This window comes from Pogona vitticeps, chromosome 7 (assembly GCF_051106095.1).
Source record: "Pogona vitticeps strain Pit_001003342236 chromosome 7, PviZW2.1, whole genome shotgun sequence".
NCBI lineage: Eukaryota > Metazoa > Chordata > Lepidosauria > Squamata > Agamidae > Pogona > Pogona vitticeps.
The window spans coordinates 5,316,725-5,337,320 of record NC_135789.1 but is presented as its reverse complement, the minus strand read 5'-3'; the positions used below and the strand labels follow the sequence as shown (position 1 = coordinate 5,337,320).

The 20,596-nt window shown below is 46.2% G+C and overlaps 1 protein-coding gene across 9 annotated transcripts in view; it reads left to right on the top strand.

The window, feature by feature from the left end:
* Positions 1-20,596, top strand: part of NADK (NAD kinase) — a 44,099-nt gene that overhangs the window by 4,160 nt on the left and 19,343 nt on the right. For 5 of the 9 annotated variants that reach the window (XM_078379430.1, XM_072977626.2, XM_072977625.2 and 2 more), the window contains exons 2-3: positions 5,702-5,900; positions 16,858-16,941. In XM_078379430.1, coding sequence (XP_078235556.1) covers positions 5,719-5,900; positions 16,858-16,941 — 266 coding nt within the window. In that variant the 5' untranslated portion in view covers positions 5,702-5,718. Of the gene's footprint in view, positions 1-5,701; positions 5,901-5,942; positions 7,667-8,837; positions 9,054-16,857; positions 16,942-18,648; positions 20,208-20,596 lie in introns of those variants that run through there. The other 4 variants (XM_072977627.2, XM_072977631.2, XM_072977630.2 and 1 more) reach the window with 4 other exon arrangements.

The window sequence follows — 20,596 nt, the reverse complement described above, 5'->3', positions numbered from 1 at the left end:
AAACTCTGGTTTTTAATCACACATGGAGAGTTTTGTAATATTGACAACTCATCGCCATCTTTAGGGAGTGAACTCTGTGAAGCTGATATAAATAGAAAGTCTTAAAATAACCTTCGATATAAGTTTTTAAAAACTAAACAGAATGAGATACAGTGGCACTGTTTGGACACGAAACTAAGCTGTGGTTAAGAAAGGTAATTGACAGCTTAGTGTGAGACCTCTCGTAGTGATAAGTGATAGTTTTGATCCGTCTATATGGTTTGGGCTATGCTTTGGTATGATGACTGAATTCATCAAGCCACATCCACAGCCATCATTCCATCCCTGGGTGTTGCAATAGCATAGAAAGTGGAGGGATCTGAACCATGATTTGCTGTTGCTATGCTTGTTAATTCAAACCATGGTTTGTACAGTAGCAACTTCTCTGCTTTTGACTTCCATCAGGCTAGCGGGCCTCCTATGCTAACAGCCGCCTGCCTACCTACCGAAATGGCACTGTGGCCCTTCCTGTTTTTATTACTTGATTACTCCAGACTTTGTTTGGATTTAGAGCCAGCAGATCCTTTGGTACCCCTTAATGCAAGTTAACCCTTAACCCTCAAGGATGACGACTCGCAGCTCCTGGCTGAATTTCAAACATCTGTGTGTGCAGTCAGTGCAGATGTCTAGGGCGAATACGTTTTCCCCTTCTGGCAGTTTGCCGAAAGAGAGGGGGGAAGGGGTCCCACTCTTACAGATTAACCCTCCCCCCCAGAATATAGAGCACTCAGCAGGAGGAAACAGAGGTTCCCACCCTTGCAGTGAAGCAGGGAAGAGTGACCATACCCCACCTGATGTGGTTTATATGCCCCATTAACTGTAGCCACTCAATCAGCCGTTCCCAACCTTAGGGTCCCCAGATGTTCTTGGACTACAACTCCCAGAAATCCTGGCCAGCACAGCTTGTGGTGAAGGCTTCTGGGAGTCCAACAACATCAGGGAGGACCCCCCGGTTGGGAACCGTTGCACTACAGTCACTGAAAATGTTCCGAAGTGTCTCTATCATCCTGGTTCTCTTCGTTGAGATTCAAGCCTAGCTTTGTATCCTTTTTGCCATCCACAGACCCCTGAGGTTTGTAAAACTGCCCTAATCAAGTCTGTTTGGAAGTCCGAGCGCTCTCCATTCCGGCAGTCAGTTTGTTTTTCAAAACAGCAAAAGGAAAAAGGGGATAAGAAAAGTGTGAAATGAGGGTGCTGGGAACTTGTGTAATTTGGAGAAGGAGACGAGTGAAACTCCGGTCTTTCGTGGTTGGGACTTTCGACAGCAGCGTTTCCTGTTTTGTTTTTTTGCTTCCCTATATGTCAAAACAATGAACTAAACTAAAAATGATGTAACTAGCAATTAGGAGAGGAAATTCTGAGCCTCCAGAACTTTGGCTGCGCAGTTATTCTAGGACTAGTGAACATGTTTGTGTCCAGGATTTAAATTTCAATCCTGCCTTTGCTGTAGTGTAAGTCCTTGGTCTTGGTTAAATCTCTGACATTGTCTTGTCCGTGTATCACGGAAGCTGTGAATTTATGCCTTGATCTTCCAGAATAGACGGTTTGTGTGCCGGGGAACACAGATCTTTGCATGGGCTAAACTAAGTAGGACAGAGATTGTTTTGTTGACAAACAAATCCAGGATTCTGCTTTGTAGGGTTAGGCATCAGAAAGGGCCTGCTTCCTTCCCTATTCCACCCTGTAAAGAGGAGGGGAATTGGGAGTGAATGGGCTACATGCAGACCGAGAGATTCGTTTATTGTTGTGTATGAATCCAACAGGACCTCTGTATCCACAGGGGATCAATTCCAAGGCCCCATGGATGTTGGAAAAAAATGTGGATTATAGCAAACATAGCACAGTCCCCGGCTCGTAGTAGTGGCCAGTTCTGGTAACTTCGGGAATATAATTTTCTAGGATTTTAATATTTTAAACATTTTCTGTGGATAGGTCAGTCAGCAGGATCCCGATCCCGCAGATAAGGGAGTCCTACTGGATAGCAACTGTGTCTCATCTTAGTAGAATGGGGATGATTGTGGCTGAATCGCTGCCAGCAGAAGTACAGTGATGTCTTTAAAGTGCTTTAAATTCGACAGAGAACTGGGTAGATGAATCTAAAACAATCACCGGCACCCTGTGTTTTGACTAGCACTTGCATTGTGTTCTGTATACTGGATAGCCAAATGCTTGGGCTGAATGGTGTCATAGAAAATGCTGCTGCCTTTATTCCTACTTGTACGAGATGTTGAATAAAGCATTTCATTTTGTAAACTGAGATTACAAGGGAGATGAAGAGCCGGCTTCTTCTCCCTTTCTGAATATTCCACTGTCCTCTTCTGAGGATTGTAGCCAGTTCTTAATTGTGTAATTCATAGGCTGGTGTCTTGGTGCGTAAATCTAGCTCTTCTAGCCAATTCATGATGACATGAGCAGATGGTAGAAAACATTCAAGTAATCCACAGGTTGCATGACGGGGGGGGGGGAGTGGCAGTCCGCTCTGCAGAAACTTAGCCGTCTCAGCCCAGCATTTAGACACCACAATCACATTGCCCCGTGGAGGGTGCTCAGCATCATTGTTAATCGAAGAAATTGACTGAGGAAGGAGACCTGGATCTATTTTTACTTATCCCTTTTGTTTGGGTTTTACTGGATCCAAACAAAGTGAGCTGAACTGAATTTATTCATTTTTATAATTGCTGTACCTTTTTTCTCCCAGTACCTGGTCCCAATACAAGGTCCTGCCAAAGACAGTCGTAATGTAAGTCGTGTCTCGCTCGTCCTACCACTCGGTTGTCGCTTCAAAAAGAGTCAGCTTTATATCATAGATCTTGCAAAAGATAAAGCAGAAGGTCTCTTCCTTGTTTTCAGCAGGCACATACAGTAATAGTGAAACATTTCATGCATGAAATTAAGAGGAAGAGATACAGTAGCCTCTTGCAGAAACATTAGTGTGAGCGGGAAGGAAGCACCATCCTTTCAGGGGTGAGGAGAAGTGAGTAAATATCTGAACTAAAGCCCAGCAAAAGCCAAGTGGGCTGCTTATATCCCACCCCATAGCGCTTAAAGCTCTCTGTGGATGGTTTACCATTTAATTATAGACATCTATACATTGCCCCCCCCCTCCCCAGTGAGCTGGGTACTCCGTTTACCAACCTCGGAAGGATGGGAGGCTAACTCAACCTTGAGCTGGCTAACCGAGCCCAATGGAATCGAATTCAGGCCATGAGCAGAGTCTTCACTGCAGCACTGCAGTTTAACCCCTGTGCCACGAGGCTCCGTTAGAGACTTTGTTTCATCAGCAGTTCAGTGAGGTCTCTCACCCCTTCTTTTGAGCCCCTTCTTCAAAATTCATGATGTAGTTACCTGGAGGTGGCTCGGTTAGAACAAGGGTCTCCAGATGTTCGTGGACTACAAAAAAAATCCTGGCCAGGACCGCTAGTGTGGCGAAGGCTTCTGGGAGTTGCAGTCCATGAACATCTGGAAACCTGAGGTTGGAAACGACTGGATTAGAACAAAATAATTGGTTAGATCTAACACTCCAGACATGCTTGGAAACTGGGATGGTGAGGAAATGCCGCCGCCCCAAGAATTTGTGTTGCAACAATACTGTGGGGGTGATGGGGCTTGTGATCTGGCAAACACGGAAGGACCATAAACCACCCCTACCTGCTTTAGACACTCCAGGGCTGACAGTCTCCATGGAGTGCAGCACACATGTGTGTTTGTTCAGTTACACACTCAGCTGAAGCCCAAATCCGTGACTGACAGCAATGCCATTTTAAAGATGAGGGTTTTCTTGTTTGTCGCATGCAGTTCTATCTCCCTGTTCAACCCTCAAACTGTCACGGAATGGCTCATAAATCAGAAACCTTAAGCTGGCAAGACAACTACTGGTCTGTAAAATAGTTACCAACCGGGAAGCACTCTCTCCCCCCCCCAGCTGATAGATAAGGCTGCAGCCGACATAGACAATGACTGGCTTCCAAGGTTCGGTCCCGAGTATATACAGTATATCTGAAAGTTAGGTAGTTTACCCTGCCTGCGCCCATTGGATCCAGCCTTTCCCTGAAAAGAAGCAGCTGCTATTAAAAAAGGTAAATCCCAAGCAAGGAGAGGCTACTTCCTCTTCCCACTCTCAGCACCTGCAGATTCCATCTTGATTGGTTGCCTATGGCGAGTAGAAATCACCTCCCAGGTGAACCACTAGAAAAACATTTCGTGAGTTTCTAAAAAGTTAGCAGTGGTTAATTCTCTGTGTCTGCAAACATTGAGGCTGTCCATATGCCACCAGAAAAAAAGAAAAGAAAATGCATTTATTTGAAATATTACATGGTCCTCTGAACGTTTCACAGTTTTATGCCATTATGTGCTTTCTTTGGCATAGCATACATCCAGAAAGCATGTGAGACTATTTTATATTTTGCATTCCTTTTATAAAAGGATTCATTTTATCGTGCAACTATAGCTGTTTTTCTTGTTGTGTTTGGGGACAGGTGGGCCAGCGTAGCTGTGTTCCACACAAATCTGCCAAAATTCGGAGAGTTTCATTAGAAAACTATATGTCTTGTCAACCATAGAAATATGCCTAGGAAAAGGGAAGAGCCTTTTCTGGTAGCTATGCTATGTACTAGCTGGCTGGATAGCTCAGTGGTTTAGATACCTGGCTGTGGAGCCAGAGGTTGGGAGTTCAGTTCCCTGCTGTGCCTCCAAGGGAGAGGAGCCAGCCTGGGTAGCCTTGGGCCGGCTGCACCGTCCCAGGGCTTCCCCCGGAAGAAGGGAATCAGAAACAACTTCTGAGTACTCTCTACCCTGGAAACCCTGAAAGAGGTCACCATAAATCAGAATTGACTTGACAGCAGATGATGGTAGTGGTGATGATGATGCAGTGTGCTGGCATTTCTTCCTGAGGCAGGCGTCTTTGACTCTAAAGACTTTTCAGTGCATACGTAGAACCTTCTTCTGGAGGAAGTGTTTCTGGACTAGAAATCATGGTTCACTTTCTAAAGTTTTAATTGTTTAAGTAATGGCTCTTGGCAAAGGTAAAGGTTCCCCTTGACATTTATTCCAGTCGTATCCGACCCTAGGGAGAGGTGCTCATCCCCATCTCCAAGCTGTAGAGCCAGCGTTTGTCCGAAGACCGTTTCCGTGGTCACAAGGCCAGCGCGACTAGACACGGAACGCCGTGACCTTCCCACCGAGGTGGTCCCTATTTATCTACTCACATTTTTACATGCTCTCGAATGGCTCGGTTGGCAAGAGCTGGGACAAGCAATGGGAGCTCCTTCCATCGTGTGGATTCGATCTTACGACAGCTGGTCTTCCGACCTTGCAGCACAGAGGCTTCTGCGGTTTAACCTGCAGCGCCACTGCATCCCTTTAATGGCTCTTAGGGGTGTGCTTTCTTTTTACTTTCCCCTCTCTGGGGGTTTTGGTCTCCTGTGGCTGCCCTGTTGGGCTGATTCCTGTGGCTAAATTATTTTGAAAAATCGATCCTCGTTTCAGCTTGCCGCGTTATTGTTTTAACTTGCTGTGTTTTGACTTGCAGTGTTGTGGTGGAGCTATCAGCGGAGCAGGGGGGAGAAATACTGGAGCAAGTGGAACACTTGTCTTTCACAGAATTCAGAGTCTTTATGTAATTTTAGAATTTACCTTCCTCCCCCTTTTTTCTTCTTCTCCCAAGGAAGTTAATTTGTCAAAATGGAGCTGGAGCCAGATGCTTTTAGCCCTGCTGGAGAAGAAACGAATCCGGAGACTACCTGCTACCAGTGCCCTACCTGCCGGGCGGACGAGGATCGCAGTTGCGCCAACTCCATGCGGGGCCGGTCGAAGTCACGCAGCTTGTCGGCGTCTCCAGCCTTGGGCAGCGCCAGAGAATTCAGGTGTGGACTATAAAAGGCGTGGCGTGAGATTGTGTCGCTGGATAACTCTGTTATGATGATCGTACCTTGCCTGAACAATCCGTGATGCTGAGACCCGAGACCCTACACTCCGATCCGTTCAACTCTTTGCGTAGGGATAGACGGACGAAGCCTCTTTCAGGCTGAGGGTGGAGCCCAAGTTCACAAGATTTCTGTGTTCATAAGTGTGTACATTTCAGTGGTCGGTAGACACACGAGTAAAAGGGTGTGGTCAAAAATATCCATATCTTCTGGAACAAGGCCTTGCTGCTAGTCAGCATGCCTCAGGAGAGTTGTTTCAACCATTTAGAATAGAGAAAAAAGCCCCCGCCCCCCCAAACTGAGAAGCCACCAAGCTAACAGTATTATGGGGAAAGAGATGGGGACATCAGAGGAACTTTAGAGGGCAGGACTCAGAAGGGCTGGATTTGGCCCCAGGGTCTGAGATTCCCCACAAGTAAACAAGCAAATATCAAAGAGGGAAGTGTTCAGCAAATCATGGTTAGCTGTTACAGCCAAGCTGGGAAATTCTGGTTAGAACAAACCAAGATACTTCATCATGGTTTGAAGCCGCTTCACTATCCTGATTAGTTCCAGCCCTTTTTTGCTGTGTTTGATCCTACCAGAGCAGAGCATACATGTGTAATCAAAAGGCCTGGCCATACCTTGTCTTATTAAACCAAGATGTAATTGTCCAGAGTTTCCTGTTGACCTCTGCTAGCATTTAGACCCGGCCTTTTCCACCTTATCAGTTTTTTGAACTGGGTGACAATACGAAACAATTCCTGGTAATAATCTTTTGAAAGTTTGAAGGCGTATACTTGTGTTGAAAGAAGCTCTTTCTTACTGTGTACACTCGCTTTGTCCTTTTCTGTTTGCACACTTCAGTGCACGCATCAGGCCTGTTGCAAGGACGGACTTCAGCGTTCTGAAAAAATGTCAGCTTGGCGTTCATAAGTTTTGTATTATTTTATTTTTAAATAACGACTTTCAAGCATGCTGGCAAAAGGCAAGCGCTGCTGAAGGTTTCCAGAGAGACATGTCAGTGATCTGTGTATACATGGTAGTTTTTTTTTTCTTTGACCTATGGGAGCAAAATTAATTCAGGACAGCAGTTAAAATCCCCAAACAGGCTCATTTATGCTACATACCTTGAGCATCATCACTTATTCACCTTCAGAATTTTCCTCTTTTTAGCCGGAAGTTGGCCGTATTGTTATCGTGGGCATCCTCAGCTCATACGAGCCCTTACCGAATGAGAAAACCAAAGTTAAGCCCCTCTCCCTAGGATTTTACAGTCTGAATTTGCACAGAGAGGAGACATACATATTCTAGGGAGAAGCACAGGGTTAACAGGGCTGAGTTTGAGTCACTTTACTTTTGCCTTCCTTCAGCTTTTAATGCCAGTGTTTGAGTTTGCCCTAAGTAAATGAGATCCGCCAGTGTTTTGAGATCAAACCTGTTTTGATTTCCGCTGACTAATGGAGGTACAAAGGTCTAAGAGATTGAGTTGCTCCACAACAGGGAAGGGGCTGCTCATTTTTGCATTTGAATCCGAAGCTTAATGGTGGTGAAAGTTGGTCATCTGGGTCTCCAGAGCGGACAGAGGGCAAACGAGGAGAGAGAGAGAGAGAGAGAGAGATATCATTGCGTTCCATGCCTAAGTGCCCTTTTGGAAAGAAGGCATGCCTGATTGGCAAACTCCATGCCGCCCCCGAGGAGATTATGGAGCTGCCTGACAGGTTTCGGTAAGATCTCATGTAGACCGGTAGACTGGTGGCTGAACCGTGGGACGCAGAGTGTGACTGAGAGCAAGTTGAAATGTGGATCTTCCCGGGGCAGAAACCTTCCGCTTTCTCAACCCTGGAAGCCGTGTTCCATCTTGCAGACTTTAACCTTATTTTGAGCAAACCCGCTTTTCTCTTCCCTCTCTTCTCCTTTTCTTCTTTTTTTCCCTCCAAATTTCTTCTTTCCCAAACAAGTCTTGATGCCCCTTTGATCCAAAGCTGGGAGAACCTTTTTTCTTCCCTCCAGAGTGGCATTCCATGGTGAGTCGGTAGAGTTGGTGGTTAGAGCCAGAGGTCCATGGGGCTGTGTCTTGTCTCACTCAATATCCCCTCCGCCTTCAGCCTTCTTCCCCTAATCCTTGGCTCTTTTGCTTCTCACCTCTCCTCTCCCTTCATGCCATCCCATCTCAGCCCCCCCCCTTCCTTCTCCCTCTCCTGTCTGCTTCTCTGATTCTCTCAGCGCCCCCCCCCCCCGGTCCATTTTCATCCCTGCCAGCTGGGCAGCCTCCCGCTTGCCAGTAATCCAAGTTGGTTGCTCTCGGTGGTCTTTCCAAATGAGATGGCAGTCCGTCGTACAAAAGACGGCTGACTGTTGTGACGGACTCTGCCCAGGAGAGGTTTTAAACTGGGATGGTTTGTGTATTTTGTTGCTTCTCACTCTGCTTTGAGCCACACTTTTTACCTGATCGGTGTTGTTCATTCTTTTTTTTTTTTTTTTAAATATTCATCCAATTGAATGCTTTTTTGCTTTTAATGTTGCATTTTTTTCATAAGGTAAACCACCTTGGGTCCTTTTTTAAAAAAAGAGGGGGGAGAATCAATATTTTAAATAAATAAATAAATGGCCCAACCCCAGTGGAAAAGAAAAGAAAGAGGAGGCGGTGCGTTCTGCAAGAACCTTGCCCACACCTACACGCATGCATGCCCAAACATCGCCCGAGTACACTCTAGTTACCCGCTCAAAGTCCGGTGTTCGTGAGGAGGCTGGCATGTCTGTGCCACCTCCCTGTGATCTGGATCAACCAGTGAAGGTTGTTCGACTTTTTAAAGCAGCCGTTGCTGTTCAGTTCCAGCCATCTGCGTGTCGCACCCCCCCTTCTTCCTCAGTTTCCAAGGGTCAGCCTTCCCTGACCCCTCCGTCCTGCCCTTTTGGAAAGGAAGAGAGAAGCTGAAACAGCGAAGGGAGAGCGGAGCACGTGGGTCGAGGCAGGTGAAAGGGAACCATTTAATCCATGGGCGCGGCAGATGCTGTAGGAGGGCAGCTGATGAGGAGACAAGAAAGCGCCTTGCCGGACAACCTGGAACAGGTTTGCTCACAAGGAGCGCTCTCAATGGCATGTTCTCTTTGGTAAGTTTATTTAGCGTTGCAGCCTTGAGACTACAGGACAGGGTGGGTGGGTATCAAGACCGGTATCTGTTTTTATCTGCAACTTACAAAATGCTGCTTTTTCTCTGAACCGGCTCCTAAAAGCATGGCAGGTGGTTCCGTGGTTGTCTGGCCAGGGCGTGCGTGCCTGCATGCCACAGGGGCCTCAGAACATTTCCCCAGGCAAGTAAGATGGATCCGATTTTTCTCCCTCAAACCAGATCTGCTGGATCGCTCCGTGATTTCGGTCTCTGGCTGTGGAGCCAGAGGTTGGGAATTTGATTCCCCACTGGGTGTCCTCGACAGGGGCTGGACTCGCTGATCCATAGGATCCCTTCCAGCTTTGCAGTTCTAAAATCATTCTTACGCTGCAATTATTCATTTCATCCAACCTAGCAGCCTCCCAAGGCATATTAAGTACAGATTAATTCTCCCAGCTGTCCTTTTGCAACCAAAACAGTTTTATTCCTTTTTTTGGGGGGGGGGTCTTTTTTTTTCTTTTTGGCCATGAAATGGTCTCCTCCGATATGTCATGGGGTACCACAAGTTGGCAGGTTACCCAACTGCCCTGGGGAGGCTTGCTTCTAGACTGAGAATGACAGATTGCCAACCCAGAAGGTAAACAGTCAAGAGGTGTCACTGGGGCAAGCAGACAGATGAAAGGATTTGTAGCCAAGAAAGTGAGATTGGGAGCCTTTTTTATTTTTAGCAAGGGCAGATCAGAATTCTCTTCCTTCCCTCCACCATTGTCTTCCCATCCGCCAAAGCATGCAGCCTTTCAAATTCACAAAAAAAAAAATATCCTCTGTTTCTTCCCACCTTGCTTGTGATTCTGTTCCTTGATAAGCCTCGGGGATGAGGGAGGGAGTTGCTGAAATTCCTCGGGTGATTTAGTCACTGTCACGGTACTGAAGCGGATGGCAATTACGAATATTTATAGGCATAATTGTGTCATCCTGTTGCTTAAGGGATCCTTCTCTGATGATCTGCATCAGGGGATGACAGGAGCAGTTCTGATACCGCTCTCATCCACGAGGGAAGGATTACTGCTCCTCTTGCCATCTCATGAAACTGTGCCTGTTTGGTGAAACTATGGACGGTCCAGAAGTAGTGTGGAGGGAGGAATCTGAAGAATCAAAGCTTTTGTTTGGAAAAAAGCTTGGAAGTGGCAGCCAGCCAGCCAAAAAGAGAAGGGGAGGGGAGGGAGAGAAGGCTTTAGGATTTTAGAAATTTAAAAATTGGCTCTAAGACATCCTTGCCAATAAGCCTACCAAAGTGACTAGCATACACCTGTTTGACTAGCCCCTTAGGTGGCTAGGAACCTGCATTACTGCGTGGCCCATAAAAACAGAGGACGCCTGTTTGTCTGCAGCTGCTGTGAAGCGCCGTCATGGGCAGCTAGGTGGAAATACAACCTGCTAAGCCAGAAGGTGGGCAAGCCCTGGCCCCTCCGGCTGAAGATGGGCAGCCCTTTGGCCGAACTGGAAGCGCCGCCTTCTGCCAACGGCCAGTGCCATCCACTGCAAGAGAATGGGCCAAATCACAGCAGTTCTTCCAACCCTCTCTTAGGTGGGAAGGGAGAGACTGGAGCAAGAGCATGCCAGGGAGATGGGTTTCAATACTTTTATGACTTCTCCTGCTCGTGTGCAGCCCCTGAGAGGTTACACCCCAGGAGAACGCTGCTTTCAGTAGAGAAAAAGTTGCTCGCCCAGTATGAAGAGGATATGATGTTAATCCATCCTCTTCCCTTCCTGGAATTCTTTGTCACCTATGGTGATCATTGCTGCATTTAATCATGACCTTCTTCTCTCTCTCAGCTTCAGGCCATTATTGATGCAACTACAATAGAGACATTGGTTGGCTAGTTTTTTTTTTCATTTTTCTGTAGGAAATGCATCCACTTTAGTGAGATTGCAACAGCGGTGTCCTTCAGTCCTTGAGCAGCTCTTCTTTATTCCTTGGTAGGAGATTAAAGAGTCCTTGATAGGAAATAAAAAGATAGGAAACCTTAACATGGACCATTCTAATTGCGGAAGGTGGAAAGACGCTTATTGGTAAATGAACCTTGTTACTTTTGTGGTTGATCTGATATCAAGATCAATGGTTGAGAAACCATCAAGATAGTTTGGGGTAGAGTCTATGCTTGGTTTAATTCCAAGTTCATTCTTCATTATTTAACCATTTAAAAGCATCAGGTCATGGGCAATGAGCAACTTATCTGCCTGAGACCCTCAAAGACTGCTGTTGGTCAGTATGGCCCGGTAGACCAAGAATTGGATCCTTGATATAAGGGAGCTTCCTCACATGTTTGATTACAGGCAAGTGCTCTTAGTCTTATCTACAGTACAGAAGATTATCTGTTGGCCATTGGCAATATAGAGGTGATCCAGTGCGTAGCCCTTCTGGTGTTCATAGATTCATGTGGAAAGAATTTTAATCCCCATGTCATTCAGTCGTCCACAAGAGATGTTACTTACATAACCACTCTTGATTGATCCCGAATAGCCTTCTGTGTTGACGTTCTTGGATACATGTTGTTGGACCTTGAGATCCAGCACCTTTCTCATATCCACTTTGAAGTTGTTCTCTCCTGCCCCTCAAACAACAACAACAACCCATCCACTGAAACGGTGGGGAAAAGTCTGACTGTTTAATGTTGGTCCGCATCCCATTTGTGGAAAGAAGGTGTACAAGTGCATCACCGTCCTCGTAGAACTGCTGGAGGAGTTGGAAAGGACCTGATGGGTCATCAAGGTTTAGGCTCCAGGTGGCCCAGGGAAAATTAGTCCAGGATTTGAATCACAGGATCAGAGCCACAGATTCGTAGAACGATAGAGTTGGAAGGAGCCCCAAGGGTCATCTGCCAGTACAGGAATTCACATTCCCAGCAAGATGGCCAATCATCCTCTGCTTAAACAAATCCAGAGAATGAGAACCGACCCCCTTCGGCACCAAGAACACAACCTCGCTTCCCCTTCCATACAACAAGTCTTCAGATATTTGAAGGGCTGTCATTATCCCCTCTCTGTTTCCCCTTCTTCAGGCTAAGCATGCGTTGATCTCTCAACTTTTCCTCATTGGGCTTGGCTTCCAGACCTTGTGCCATCTTTGTAGCCCTGCTCTAGACATGGTCTACCTTGTTCCTATCCTTCTTAAATGATGAATGGGACGCAACACTCCAGATGAGATCTGACCAAAGTGGGATGGAATGATACCACTAGTGTATGTCCGTTGGTCAGGATCCTGTACTTCTATTGATGCAGCCTAATGTTACATTAGCTTTCTCTTTCATCTCTGCATCAGGCTCACGTTTAGTTTGTCATAACACCTTCAGACCCTTTTCAAATGTTATGTTGCTTAGATCTCACCTGCTCTACATTTGCTCATTTAATTCTTTTACTTCCGAACTGTAAGACTCTGCATTTGCCCCTGATGAAATCTGTTTGGTTTTTTGCTGTCTTAAATCCTGATTCTGACTTCCGAAGTCTTAGCCACCCCTCCTAGTTAGATGTGACTCCAAAATTTGATGACTATTTCCTCTAATCCCGCCACTTAGTCATTTATAAGCCAGTATCATCTCAGTTCTCTGTAGTATGACAAAGCCTCACTGGTGAGCACTCTGGAGAGGATCCATCAGTCAAGTAAAAATTCACATCCAAACAAATTGGCAAAGCAGCTACCACGTTCTCTAGACTCACAAAGAGAGTATGGCTCAATAAGAAGCTGACGACACATACCAAGATACAGGTCTATAGACCCTGTGTCCTGAGCACACTCCTGTACTGCAGTGAGTTCTGGACCCTTTGTGCACGGCAGGAGAGGAAGCTGAACACCTTCCATATGTGTTGCCTTCGACAGATTTTTGGTATCACCTGGCAGGACAAAGTTCCAAATAGAGTAGTCCTAGAATGAGCTGGAATTTTTAGCATGTATACATTACTGAAACAGCAACGTCTACGTTGGCTTGGGCATGTCGTGAGAATGGCTGATGGTCGGATTCCAAAGGATCTCCTGTATGGAGAATTAGTGCAGGGAAATTGCCCCAGAGGGAGACCCCAGCTTCGATACAAGGACATCTGCAAGCAGGATCTGAAGGCCTTAGAAATAGACCTCAACAGATGGGAAACCTTGACCTCTGAGCGTTCAGCCTGGAGGCAGGCGTTGCATCACGGCCTCTCCCAATTTGAGGAGACCCTTGTCCAGCAGGCCGAGGCCAAGAGGGAGTTACAAATGCAGCAAAGTCAGGGAGCTGGACAGGAGGCAGATTGGATTTGTCTTCAGTGTGGAAGAGACTGTCACTCTCGAATCGGCCTCCTCAGCCACACTAGACACTGTTCCAAGTCCTCCATACAGAGCATGTTACCATAGTCTTTCGAGACTGAAGGATGCCTAACTAAGGTTGGCCCACATTTTGCCCTCATGTCTGTGAGAACATCATGAGAAACCTTGTCAGAAGCCTTGCTGGAGCCAAGATACCTTCTATTCCTAGAATTCTCCCAATCTAGCAAGCTTGTAACTGTATGTTTTTTTAAAAAAATGAGATAAGATTAGATTCTGATACAAGTTGTTTCTGAGAAATCCACACCAGCTCTTAGAAATCACAGTGTGCATTTTTAAATGTTCTCAAACTGATTGTTTAATGCTCTTGTTCTAAACACTGTGATTTCTGTTGCTGTTAAGCTGACCATTGGGTCGTTGCCTGGATCTTCTTTCTTCGCCCTTTATTGAAGATTTGCCTACTTCCAGTCATCGGGAACCTAGCCTGCTTTCCAAAAATTCTTGAGAATGATATACAGAGGCTCTGAGTTTACAGATTCAGTTTCCTTGAATGCAGTTCATCTGGCCCTGGGAATTATTGAAATTATTTAGAGTAGTAAAGTGTTTCTGTTATTATTTCTTTACCTGTCTTGGGCAGTAATCTATTCAATTCATCTTTAATTCTGTTTTAGGATCTTTGTCCTTTTGGGAGAAGACGAAGTAGGTGTTGATCAACTCTGCCTTTTATTTTGTCACCCATTCTTTCCAGACTTTTTTGGTTCAGATCATCGTCATGCGCCGTGAGGTCTATTCTGACATACGGCAGCCCTTAGTACCTAAGCATGCCAGACGTCTGGGCAAGGAGGGAGCAGGAAAGAGAAGAGTAGCATCAGCTCTGTAAATATAAGCCAAGCTTGCTTTTGCCTCTTCAGCCTTTGTAAGCAATAAACTTTAACATATTGGTCTTTCTCTCCCTGCACAAGCGTGGGCACACGCTTGCACGTGAAGACATTCCTCTTCTTCCTTGGTAACACAGGGCGCCCTTATCTACTTCAAACACATGGCAAGACAAAAGGTCTGCTGTCTTCGCTTTCCCTCTTGGCCAGGGATGAAACCTGTCATTCCTCTGGAAGTGTCGGGTGGGGTAGACCTGGGCTACCAGCTGTGGGGTCTGGAAGGATATCTAATACCACCTGCAGGAAGAGCTTTTAATTGTATGAAATACCGTTTGCTTTGTTTTCTCTGTGGAATGTGCTCTTTTAAGAAATATGACAGACCATTCATCCATCCATCTCTCTTCCTCCCTTCCTCCCTCCATCTATCCATCCATCCACCCACCTATCTCTCTCTTCCTCCATCCATCCATCCACCCATCCATCCGTCCGTCCACCCCCCCCTCCACCCACCCACCCACCCATCCATCTCTCTCTCTTCCTTCATCCATCCATCCACCCACCCATCCATACATCCACCCATCCATACATCCCTCCCTCCATTTTCAAATTGTTCTTGAGTCAGAATTCAGGGTTTAGAACCAGATGGGTCTTCTGCCCTTGATGCCCTAGCTCAGTGGTTCCCAACCCTGGGTCCTCCAGATGTTCTTGGACTAAAACTCCCAGAAGGTTTCACCATGAGCTGTGCTGGCCATGATGTCTAGGAGATGGTCCAAGAACATGTGGGGATCCAAGGTTGGGAATCCCTGCCCTCGATAATCATGGGGTGGGGTTGAGGGGACAAGAGGTACCACCACCACCACTTCAATCTACTACACCACTTGCCAGACCCTGCGTTCTCTGGCGTACGTACAACGTCCGTGAATCTGATACAGTCCTGCTACTTCCCTTGTTTTTCTGGCCCTCCTACCACATATTTTCAGTTATATTATTCATTGCCTCTGCCCGCAAATAAATGATACAGGATCCGTTACTCAAAATAAGCAGGTAGATTTGGTATAGGGTGCAAGCCATAATGATTTTTATGCAGGCATGGCTCAGAATTTCGATTGTCTGAATGCTTAAACAAACTAACTTCAGAGAACACACCGCCTGCTTCATATTCATGGTGTCTACCAAACTAATGACATAACTAGCTGTACAGGTGAACTCGTGTGTGTGTGTGTGTGTGTGTGTGTGAGAGAGAGAGAGAGAGAGAGAGAGAGAGAGAGAGATGATTAATTTATGGTAGGAGAATCCAGAATAGTTAATAAGAAGTGTGCCAGTTAGTCATCCAAATTATAGTCTGCGTTATGTAGCTTTAATATTCTTGTGTGAATCACTTGTGATGGTTTGTAAAGACTGCTTAGTGGTGCAATAGGAATACTCTCCCTAAAGCCACGGCAGGAGCTTTAGCCGTGATCCCGCACCAGCAAAGGGCATCAGTTGGGTTGTAACTGTAGGGCAACTGCATACTGTATCTGTTAAATGGAGAAATTCTCCAATCAAGAAACTTTTAACGATTGAACCTGATATGTGATGTGATTTGCCCCTCTTCTATGACAGCGACTTGCATCCTAATTTCATTTTGTCTCCTAATTCCTTCCTTTCTTATTGTGCTGCATTTATCATTTATTGTCAGTAGCTAGAGAGAAGGCTTACTTGCACAGCCAGAATTTTTGCACAGAGCCAGATGTTGGCTAGCTCTGTGGTTGAGGCCTCTGGCCATGGAGCCAGAGGTTGGGAGTTCGATCCCCCCCCGGGCCTCCTTGACAGGGGCTGGCCTCGAGGATCTATGGGGAATAAATAGACTACAGATAGTTGGAAGGTAGTGTGAGATGTACCGTACTCATTGATCTCTGGATAATTTGCATCTCATCTTCCATATGACCTGATTCCCATTTTCTTAACAATAATGATAAGATGATTTTTGTCACTTGAGTCGTTACGTACCATCAAGTCTCTTCTGATTTGCAGCGATCCTATGAATTGAGTGACCTCCAAAATTGTCCTTTCTTCAATTGCCCTGATCAGTTCTTACAAACTCAAGCCTGTGGCTTCCTTTAGGAAGTCAGTCCCTCTTGTGTTTGGTTTTTCTCTTTTCCTGCTGCTTTCCACCTAAGTTACGCTGCTGGGATGGTTTGCAATAACCAGATGTGGGAGGCCTCTGTGAAAAATCTATGAGTTGGCACTGAAAACAAAGTCTTAGATTCGAAATATGCTCAGAGACACCCTGTTCTTCTCGGTGTATGTTTCTGTGCTGGGCTCTGGTTGATGGGTTTTGCAGATCTGATGAAAGCAAAGGTGTATCTCTGATAAACCCCAGATTCGCTCATGACCGGGATATACATTTCCGGGCCACTATAATGCAGCTACTGTACGTAGGTTTGATTCTCGTGGTACTCAAATCCGCGTAAAACTGCTCGATTTAGAACCAAATCATGCCCCTCTTTTGTGTGGTGTTGTTGATAATAATACTTGTATGTTGAGCAATGTGCTAAATTTCTACCCTTTTAAAAATAATGCACTTTTCAAAAAGCATTTACAGGAAAAGCATAAGATGAAACAGGAACTTAGTTGTACGCTTTCTGTTTCAGGAGGACGCGCTCCTTGCACGGACCATGCCCGGTGACCACCTTCGGACCAAAAGCCTGCATGCTGCAGAATCCCAAAACTATCATGTAAGTGGGGGAAATCCTCCTGTTCTGCTGGTCTGCTCTTGAAGCACAAAAGCCATCCATTCCAAAAAAACGTATATATCACTTTTCAACCCATTCAGTTGAATGCATTCATAAGTAACTTCAGCAGTGCACTGATAATGATACTCTGTGTTTCATTAAAAATGGGTTAAGCCTGTGTGCTCGTTTGCACGATTTGTTGTTTAATGGCTTTTGTCATTTTTTGCCCTAAAATGCCGTATGGCTGAAATTTACATTCATCTGTTGCATAGAATCTTAGCAGCCCTGTCAACGGTGCAGGGTTAGCAAAGCTTGCCTGTCTTGGGATCAGCACAGCGCATTTCCCAGTATGGACACAGTCAGGTTTGCAAGCTTTTTAGGAACATCAGGTTCTGAACCGGTGGAGGGTGTCCCTCTGTCAAAAGGAAACAGGTGTGGCTGTGCGATAACGCAGGGGTTTCGAAGGATGCTCTTTGCTGAGCCTATGGCTTCCGAGGTGTTGAGCTTGGTTCGCTTGGCTTGAAAAATCCCTCACAGGTTGCGATCGTGGGTCAAGATGTTGATCCAGTTGTGAATTTATGCAGTCTTGGAAAGGTAGGAGGATGTGGATATATCCATCTGAAAAACAGACTGTGCCCCTCCCAAACTGTACTGGAAAATGACGCTACCCCTTCCAGGGGCTAAAAAGAAGAATTAAATAAAAGTTTTTCCGCTCCCTGGCAGATCAAGCTGCTGAAGTTTAAGACACCTTGATGGGAAACAGAAGTAGCTTATATGGAAAAGGAAACTGTGCAGGTTTCGATTCTGGTACCCGACACACGTACCTGGACTGAGCGTCTGTGGTCTTCCTAGACGCTGGTCCCTGCAACACTGATGCTAGGTCCCTCTTCTCTCTTTGCTGGAACCTTGAAACGGTTCCTCCGGGTCTACCAGCCTCCACGCTGGACCGATTTGAGCCCAGTCTTGTCTGAGATCGTTTTGGGAAATGTTATTTGCCTGCACTGACTCCCAGAAGGCAAAGGCCCCCTCCCTCCCATGTAACCAAAGTGAAGAGAAGTGCAGAATATAATCGTAATGAATAAGAAGCACCTTGAGCCATGCCATCAATGCATTGTGATAATTTTTGTGTAAGAAGATGCCTTCTGGATAAAGCAAATTTCCTTCTTGAGTTCCTTCTCAGCGCATTGATGCCCTCTTTCTGCTCCTCCGTGTTCGGGGTGCGGAAACTTTCCAAAAGAAACTGGGATGGAATGTCAGGTCGCCCCCCCCCTCTCTTGCCCATTGCTTCTCTTGCGTGGTGGGAGGCCATCGTTCCACAGAAATCAGCCCTTCCTCCCTCCGCGTGGTTTGCCTTCCCTTTTCCTTCCACCACCTCCTCACCCGGCACAAGCTAGCTGCCAGGTTCAGTGGGTAAACCACAGGGAGCTATTCTGGTTCCTGCGCGCTTGTCGGAGCTGCGTAGAGCGGACGGGTGGGTTGCAGCAAAGAGGGAGCCCAGCTTGGAGGATGCTGCCAAGAAGCGAGCGAGGCTGGCTGGCACGAGGCCGTGAAATTGGGAGCACGGTAGTTTACGTGGAGCGTCATAGCAGGTGGCTAGGCAGTGAAATTGCCCCATCTGGCTAAATGAGGATTGAGAGAGCGAGGGGTAGCAAGGCTTCTGAGCTGTCTTGCTTTGAAAGCCATGACTCAGAAAGGCGAGAAGTGGCTTTCTTTCTTTTTCCAGCTCTTTTTTTCTTTTGGTCGTGTTCTTCTGTCCAAGAGAAAATGCCCTTGCTAAGTGGCGGATTAGACATCATCTGCTCCCCGTCTTGGTTTGAAAGGGCCTGGAAAGCCACATGTTTATTCCGAGCGGAGAATCAGGTATACAGCCGTGTGGACATGTAGCGCGGAATGGACATGGCACGTAGACCATTCGGTTGAGGTCTCCGGCTGCTGAGCCAGAGGTTGGGAACTCAAGTCCCCATTGGACCTCCTGGGAGAAAAGCCAGCCTGGGTAGCCCTGGGCAAGCTGAACCGTCGTCCCTGAAGGTCTCCAGGACAAAGAATGGTAAGCCCCTTCTGAGTCCTCTCTAGATGGAAAAACCTAAAAAGGGTCGCCATCCGTCAAAATTGACTTGACAGCACATTGATGATTATTGGTTTAGGGAGTGATTAAAGAGTTTCACTGCACTGTCATGGCAAGAAAGGAAGACGAGGACTAAGGTGGAATTAGACAGCTTTTTCCACCCTGCTGCTCCCGAGGAACCCCTCCAGAGTTGCTGCTGCTGCTGCTCCGAATGAAGGATGGCTGTTCCTGCAGCCTGGGAACCCATGGGTTAAAGGCGGATGATGACTGCTTATTCAACTCCGAGCTTACATCATGCCTTTTTTACCATCGGGATCCTGGCAGCTGAGCTTCTGCGGTCCGTGGCTCCTCCCTCTGGGCCGAGCTGGGATCGTGTACAAATATAATGACAGCCGCGTGGAGCTCAGTCCTGGCCAGAGGCGTTCCGGGAGGCACTTAAGAACTCCCCAATTGCTCAGATAGGCTGCCGACGACGTAACCCAGTGTCTAGAATCACCAGCGCAGAGAGAGGCGACCTTTTCATCTCTCCGCGAGCGAAGACACCTGAGGGTTCAGATTTCCCAAGAGAGCTACCACCTTGTTTGACGACTTCCCCCACCCCTTATTTTTTCTTAAAAGGCTACAGGCATCTCCAGATTCTTTTCTTTTCTCTCTTTCCCGTAAACCAAAAGCTGCAAGTTCAAATAAATAGTCGAAGGCTGCTGGCTCTCTCTTCCTCTCGCCTTTTGATAAGAGGAGTTTATAAGAAACTCCACGATTAAACTTGGAAACGGCAACGGCTTGTTACATGAAGGCACACCAAGAAATCTGGAGTCGATAAAAGGTCCTTGTCAGCCGCTCCTCGAACGAAGGGCCCGCAGAAACAATAGTAATATTTAACCAACGGGCTCCTGCACTGCTCCTCCTATTTTACTGAGTAGATCATTTCGGGATTATTGAGTAAGAAACTTTTGGACTGCTTTTTTCTTCCATGATCTGTGTCTCCTTGTCATGGCTTGGTCAGTTCATCTGAGCAAATCGAGAGAGACACTTTTAAACTTGCAGGTGCAATGTGTTGCCTGAGGTAGCCTTTTGCTTGAACAAGGTTTTTTTTTTTTTTTAAAAAATCCCCTTCCAATTTTGTGATTGCTTTCTGACCAGCAAACGAAGCCATGAAGATCCAGCATATTAACGACCGTTCGTTCAGCACTGCTGTTTGGAAGTGGTGAGTAAACTTAAAGGAAGCTCACCTGGATGCTTTTTTGGGTTAAAAGTGAACTTTGTGTTCGCTTAGATGATGGTTTTGGATCTCGTGAAGGGGATGCGTTGAATAAGCTGAAGTTCTGAAAACTCACCCCCAAAGCTGGGCTGAGTGTGTTGAAATCATATATAGGAGGGAGGAAATTATATCTACAGTATTTTGGAATCTGTTTTGTGGTCACGTGTAAGTATCTTACCTACCTTTCTTTTAAGTATTATCTTCCTTTCTTTTAGTGAGCAACAATTATTCTCCAAAAGAATATCACTGCTGGTGTGACACTCTTCAGTTTCTTGCTGCTGATCTGTATATTTTAAGAGTTAAATCTTCCTTTCAAGATTTCTTAATATGCGCGT